Below are 7,422 nucleotides of genomic sequence, written 5' to 3' on the forward strand. Positions count from 1 at the left end.
GAAGTAGATTGCCCCATCTTCCTTCCGAGGAGTGGCTGGTGGGTTTGAACCGCCAAACTTCTGGTTAGCAGTCAAGTGTCTAGCCACTATGCTACCAGAGCTCCTACCACATTTAATAGGCACTCAATATTCGCTGAATGAATGAATTTTCACAAAGGCCTTGTTCCATCCTGCTACCCTCATTTAGAAGATTGGACACTATTATTCCTGCTCAATTCAGTAAGAGGAACAACCAGAAATGAAATTGGGGTAGGGTGGGAGGGTTCTTTGTATCAAACGTCTTTTGGTTGATTTGAAAACACACTTCTTACCTCCTCAATTTTTTGCTTTTCCTGTATTTTAAGCTGCTCCAGAATAAACTTTAAATGAGTCTGAAAAACAAATTGTATAAGTGATAAATAATGAGTCTTTTAAAAAAGGGAACCAAGGCAGACAGAATATATCAAATAATTTGCTAAGTAGGAAAACTGTCAGTCATAACAAAAAAAGTACTTTTTTTTTAAAAGGATCTAGAGTACAAAAACTATACCCCCTATCTATGGCTCCATCGTATTTGATTTTATGCACCCCACAATGTGCTTTATTCTTGCCCTAAAATAAATGGTTAGAAGGCCTTTGTGTGTCCTTGTCCTAGTTTAGCACAAATCCTTCAGCTTTGGTGACCTATTAACACAGATGGGCTGGAATTTTGGTGCAAGCTCCTCCATTTCCCTTCACTTAAAACAAAACAAAACAAAAACATTGCCATCGAGTCGATTCCAACTCATAGTGAACCCACAGGACAGAGTAGAACCACTTCACAGGGTTTCCAAGGCTGTCCTCTTTAAGGAAGCAGACTACCACATCATTCTCCCATGGAGTGGCTAGCATGTTCAAACCACCAACCTTTTGATTATATCAAAGAATGTCTACATTTGTTATCTCACTTGGTTATTCTAAAAGACAACACCTTAAATAGGCATAGTTCTGTGTCAAGTTGGTCCCCCATAATGCCTACAGATCCACAGAAAATGAAATCTGGCAAGGAACTCTCCAGATGCTTCAAATATTCCCTCTTTATAAAAAGGGAAGCAAACATGGCCTAACCATACGTTTTCCTTTTGTCGAGGCTTTTAAACACGTATTAATAAAAAACAAAGTTATTTACTCTTGTTCAAGCATGCATTATAAAATTTAAAAGTGAATTTAGCTAATTCTCTTTCACTGTAATTGAATACATTTTGGTACAAACAACAGGGTTCAATATGTTCTGTGAGTTACTGTGGTCCTTGCCGAGTTACTTAACCTCCTTGAGTTTCAATTTCTTACCTATAAAATATAAGTAGTATGCTTCAGGGATGTGAGAATGAAATAATACCTGTAAAATACTTAGCTCTTTATGTATCAATCACATAGTAAATGCTCAATAAATATTGGCCATTATTATCTTAACTCACCTGGTGCCTTCTTAACAATGCTTATGTAAGATGATAGAAACTACTCAGGTAAAACGAAACAAAGTTAACTTTTATTAGGGGTCTCTAAGAGGTTGTTTAGGAGCTCTGGTGGCACAGTGCCTAAGGCATTTGACGGCTAACAAAAAAGTTGTTCAAACCCACCAGCTAACTCTTGGGAAGGAAGATTGAGCAATCTACTTACATAGTGATACTGCCTTGGAAACCCAAGAAGGGGTCACTATGAGTTGAATCGACTTGACAGCAGTGAGTGAAGAGGTTGTTTAGGTTCATGAATTAACAAGATGCTGAATATAAATGACATGAGTGGAAACAAAAGATTTTGAAAGTAAGGTATCAGAATTTTTTTTATATCAGCCAACAAGAACTTACCTTGAGTGTCAAGTTTTTCACTTTATTGATAAGTTCCTCTTGTCTTTTTGCTTTGCTCTGAATCTCTTTGAGCTTCTTCTCCATGTAATAAATCTGCTTCTGAATTTCCATGACTAACAGAGATAGAAACTTTATGTATCTAAATATGGCCTAAAACGGACCTAGACCCAAATCAACTGAAAATCTACCACACAGCTAAGCAATAACTTCTCAAGCTTAACCCTGCATCTAATGCGTGTTTAACATTAACCTTTAGCACTGCCACCCACCCTGTCTCACCTCTTTATTTTCCCTCTGACTTACCTATTGGAACAGTTCCTTCCTTTATTTTGTACTGGCCTAATTCAGTGAACCTGGCTTGTAGCTCCCTTTCCAGATACTCTTCATCTTCTTCTTCATCCTTGTCTTCCTCCTTGTCATCTTCATCCTCATCCTTATCGTCCTCCTCTTCCTCCTCCTCCTCTTCCTCACTTTTACTGCTAGAATCAGTAGACGTCTCCCGAAAAACATCATATTCTATTGGGTTTAAAAAAGAGGAAGGTGACACTATCTGAAGCTTTTGAAATGTTTCCCATTCCAGCCGTAAGTATATTCCTTACCCTCAAATTCACTTGACAGCCAGTTAATTTTATAAATCATTTTTCTTGCAGGAAGATTATTCTCTTCACAAAACAAGAGCGGAGAATACGAAACACTGGTATTCTTTGCATGTATTTAATGATAAGGACATTCAGAGAATCCAAGGGTCCAGAGGAGCTTAGAATAGTAGGGTTGGGTGTGAGATTAGAATACCAATCTAAAATCCCTCAAATACCAAGGGAAGAAAAACAAAGACATTTTTCTGTGACTGGCTGTGAGTCCATGAAGAATGATCATACACATAGTCAGTATATGCCCTCTCTGAAGATCCTGCCTTTCCTTTACAACATACCTAGTGAGAGATGATCCTCCTTGTCGCCAGACATTTCTGAGGAAAACTCAAATCCTGAAATGGAGCCTTGGCTTTCTATTTCCTTGGTTTCATCTTCAATGATGACTTCCCATCCTTAAATGGGATAGGGGTAATTAAAGAAAAAGCAAAAGGAAAGGAGGAGGCACATTTGGAAGGGAAGAGGCAATTTAGACCAAGTTGAGGCCATTTGTATCTGGATTCTTGGTTTAGAGAAGTACCTTATATTAAATTATACAACTACATAATTTTTCAGCATATGAATATATGATTACTAGCTAGCAAGTAACATTTTCAAAAATCTAACTTATACACATTAAAATGGCACATAAATATCAGGAGTAAGGGCTTCTGAGGAAGTTCATATGGACTGGAACAGAGTATGTGCAGAAAATGTTTAGTATAAAAGGATACGAGCACTGATAGCTTCAGCATCTGAACACAACAGTCTCTTCACTTCCCTTTCCACATCTGAAGATTCCATGCCCTAAATCAAAATTGGGGGAAATACCAGTAATATCAGTTAACAGTCTGCATTTTGCAAAAGTGCTCCTTTTCCTACATACAAATGAATTCAAACTATTAGGCCTGTTTAGATATCCATCCAACCAAATTTCTATTTTAATTAGAGCTATTTATGAAGGAATCTTTGATCAGGGTCTGCATTTTTACACATTAAGCTTATTTTTTTCCCAATGAAACAAATTGCTTGAAAACATTTAATCTTCTTAATCTGCAACTCTACGATACAGACTCTTCTCAGAAGCAAACCTTAAATCTCAATTATTATTAATTACTTGCCCTGACTCATACATAATACTTATTAGCTTTTAGAAGTGATTTGGTTTAAAGAACCAAATTCACAGATTTCACTTCCCTGCATCTACAAAAACTGAGTCTTAGCTTCATGTTCTTCCTTGAATCCAATTATGACAATTATCTCCACAGCAACCAATTCATCATGGCATGAACAGAATTTAAGACTTTAAGGAAGAATAAATAATAGCAAATAACTGCTGGTAAAAGTTAACCCTAGCTTCTAAAAAATGGCTTTCTAAATAAATATCATTAAAAAGAATACACTGGGTCAGTGACCAAATGGTATCTTTTCCCCTAGGAGTTATCAGACATTAAACAGCAAAGTCATTTTTCAATGAACCAAATTCTATGTGTTGAATATGGGAGGAGATGAGAGGTGAGGAAGAAAGTTTGAAAATAATCTTTGTGATTTTTTTGAAACCAATGAATTATGAAATAAAACACACGGAGGGTAAACAATAAAGTAATATTATACTTGTTCTACCTCATTGAAGTCAATTTCTTCAATTTGCTGGATATCAATGTACTATGAAATAAAACACAATAAACAATGACGTTATATTATCTACTCAGTAAAGCTTAAAGAGTTCTACAACTACCCTTAACTTAGTTTTACATTTAATAGGCACTCAATAAATGCTGTAGACTGACAATATAAAAGCCAAGGCAACCATATTAATGGACTGGAAGACTCAACAGTAACAATCTCAATTCTCCCGCAAAATAATCTATACATTTAATACAATTTCGATAAAAATTCTAGCAAGACATAGACAAGTTTGTTTCAAAGTCTATATGGAAAAACATAGACCCTAGAACAACTAAAACAATCTTCAGAAAAATAAAGTGAGAGAAAACATTCTACCCAATTTCAAGACTTAAAGATACTGGTGGCATAGTGCCTAAGGCATTTGACTGCTAACTAGAAGGCTGGCGGTTCAAACCCACCAGCCACTCCTCAGAAGGACGACTGGGCTATCTACTTCCATAGAGATACTACTCAGAAACCCAAGGGGGGGTCGCTATGAGTCAAATTGACTTGACGGCAGTGAGTTTCGTTTGGTTAGATACAGTGTGGTATTGGTGGAAGGCCTGACATACTGACCAATGCAACAGAATACAGAACCCCAAAATAGGCCCACACAAGTAGGTCTAATTGATTTTTGACAAATTGCAAGAACATTGCAATGGAAGAAGGATAGCCTTTTCAAAGAATTGTGCTGGCTCAACTGGACATGCATAAGCAAAAAAAAAAAAAAAAAAAGAACCTAACATCTTATATAAAAATTAACTCAAAATGTGTCATAGACTTAACATGTAAAACATAAAAATTTAGAAAAAAAATTTCAGAGCATAAAATCTCAGGATCTAAAGGTTAGGCAAAGAATTCTTAGACTTGATACCAAAAGCAATGTCATTAAAAGTAAAAATATCAGTAAATTGGAACTTACCAAAAATTTAATTTGCTCTTTCCCATGAAGAGGACAGAAAGACAGGATACAGATTGCGAGAAAATATTTGCAAACCACATATCTAACCAAACACTAGTATCTACAAATATAAGAAACTACTCATAGAAAACCAAATAAATCATTTAGAAAATGGACAAAAAACATAAACAGAAATTTCACTAGCAAACAAGCAAATGCAAAGATATTCGACATCATTAGCCAATAGGGAAATGCAAATTAAAACCACAATGAGATCACTGTACACCTATCACCACCACCACCACCCACTCCCGTCAAGTCAGATCCAACTCATAGCCACCCCTCCTTGGGTTTCCAAGGTGGTATCACTATGGAAGTAGATTGCCTAACCTTCCTTCTGAGAAGTGGCTGATGGGTTTGAACTGCCAGCCTTCTGGTTAGTAGTCAAGTGCCGTAGGCACTACGCCACCAGAGCTCCTATACACCTATCAGTATGGGTAAAATGAAAAATAGTGACACTACCAAATGCTGGCGAGGATGCAGAACAACTGGATCAGTCACACATTGCTGGGGGGAATGTAAAATGGTAGAGTCACCCTGGAAAACAGTTTGACAATTTCTTATAAAACTGAACATGCAACTGCCATACAATTAAGCTATTACACTCTGGGTATTTATTCCAGAGAAATGAAAACTTATGTTCACACAAAAAACTGTGTTTGAACCTGGTCATGGAAGCTTTTCTTGCATAGTAAAAAAAAAAAAAAAAAAACTGGAAACAATACAGATGTCCTACAATGTATGAATGGTAAAACATACTATGGTACATTCATACCATGGAATACTATTCAGCAATTAAAAGGAATGAATTATTGATACATGCATACTCTTGTGTGGATTTATGATAAGTTTTTTTAAAAAGCTAATACCAAAAGGTTACATATTGTAAATTCACTTACATAATGTTCTTGAAACGGCAAAATTATAGAAGAACATATCGGTGATTGCCTGGGGTTAAGAAACTGGGAGTAGGAGGTAGACAGGAAGTGGGTATAGTTATAAAAAGGCAACATGAGGGATCCTTATGGTGATGAAACTGTTTAGTATATTGACTGTGGTGGTGAATACAGGATAAAAGTGCATAGAACTAAATACACACACAAGAAAAAAAAATAGTGAGTTGTATCAATTCAATTTCCTGGTTGTGATATTGTACTACGATTTTGAACATTACCATTGGGAAACTGGGTAAAGGGTACACAGGATGTCTCTATTATTTCTTATAACTGCATGTAAATCTACAATGATCTCGAAATAAAAAAATTTTAAAATGCCAAACCACAGTAACCCTGTAGCTTGCCCAAGTCCTACAAGACTGAAGCAAGGTAAGGAATTCTTTTAAAAATTCCTTTGAGAATTTCCACAATTCTCAGTTCTCCAGTTCTGGATAGGTTTGACTGAAAACTAGATCCTGTGATTGAAAACTAAAAGCATTAGCAGACATTTCAAATTAATGAAACTTCTGGCTCACTTTCTAAATGACTAGCCTCAATCTCAAGGATCAGGTCTATTTTGGTTTAGTAGCTATATTCCCCAATGCTAGTACATGGTGCCTGACATTTAGTTCATTTTCAATAACTGCTCATTGAACATATGAATGAATGAACAAATTAATCCCCACTTGACTTACGCCCTTTTCCATTCCACTCATAATCTTCTTCTAACACACCCAGCAGATACACAAATACCATGCAACTAACCTTTTTTGTTTTCCGGAACCTTTTCTTTCTGACATTCTTAAGTGGTGGAGTAACTAAAACAAATACAACATGGTGAAATGTATATTTGACTGATGGTAATCACGTATCTATCTGAATTCGATAAAGAAAACATTCATGCAATAAGCCACTAACTCAAGACATGATACCTGTAAGGGTCTGGGAGTCTAATGAACCAAACGTCTAAGTGTGGTTACAGGTCCCTGGTTCCCAAGTATTCAGGATTCAGCAGATAACTTTAGTCAGCCAGATTGGCCACGGGGTTAGTGACTTACTGCCATGTTTCCAGGAATATTTCTTCTTCCCTCTGTAATTTTTCCTGATTACTTTAAAATCGGTGTAAGTAACTGGTTCTTTTGGAGGAAAGCGAACATCCCTTGCAGTGCACACGAGCATCTACATTTAACAAAGACAAAAAAAAAAAAAAAAAAAAGCTGACCATGGACCCAAATTTTATGTTAGTAATGAATCATGTTCATTCCTACCACCAGAAATCCTAGAGCATAGTAGTGAAAAGAATGATACTTAGCATTCCCAGGAAACCAAGTATTATATACACACATTTCCCTCTCCCCTCTACCTTCTCTCTCCTTCATTCCCCCTCTTTTGGTGAGCTACTA

General features: G+C 36.4%; 1 protein-coding gene across 1 annotated transcript in view; it reads right to left on the reverse strand.

Annotated features, from left to right (window-relative positions):
- Positions 1-7,422, reverse strand: part of TAF7L (TATA-box binding protein associated factor 7 like) — a 21,768-nt gene that overhangs the window by 5,974 nt on the left and 8,372 nt on the right. Inside the window, exons 5-12 of the mRNA XM_007952196.1 lie at positions 7,078-7,198; positions 6,785-6,837; positions 4,070-4,120; positions 3,190-3,262; positions 2,758-2,871; positions 2,130-2,342; positions 1,827-1,939; positions 312-371 (exon numbers count right to left, since the gene is read on the reverse strand). Coding sequence (XP_007950387.1) covers positions 312-371; positions 1,827-1,939; positions 2,130-2,342; positions 2,758-2,871; positions 3,190-3,262; positions 4,070-4,120; positions 6,785-6,837; positions 7,078-7,198 — 798 coding nt within the window. The remainder of the gene's footprint in view (positions 1-311; positions 372-1,826; positions 1,940-2,129; positions 2,343-2,757; positions 2,872-3,189; positions 3,263-4,069; positions 4,121-6,784; positions 6,838-7,077; positions 7,199-7,422) is intronic.

Source organism: Orycteropus afer, unplaced genomic scaffold (genome assembly GCF_000298275.1).
Source record: "Orycteropus afer afer isolate SDZICR_OR568_19922 unplaced genomic scaffold, OryAfe1.0 scaffold00327, whole genome shotgun sequence".
In the NCBI taxonomy this organism is placed as follows: domain Eukaryota; kingdom Metazoa; phylum Chordata; class Mammalia; order Tubulidentata; family Orycteropodidae; genus Orycteropus; species Orycteropus afer.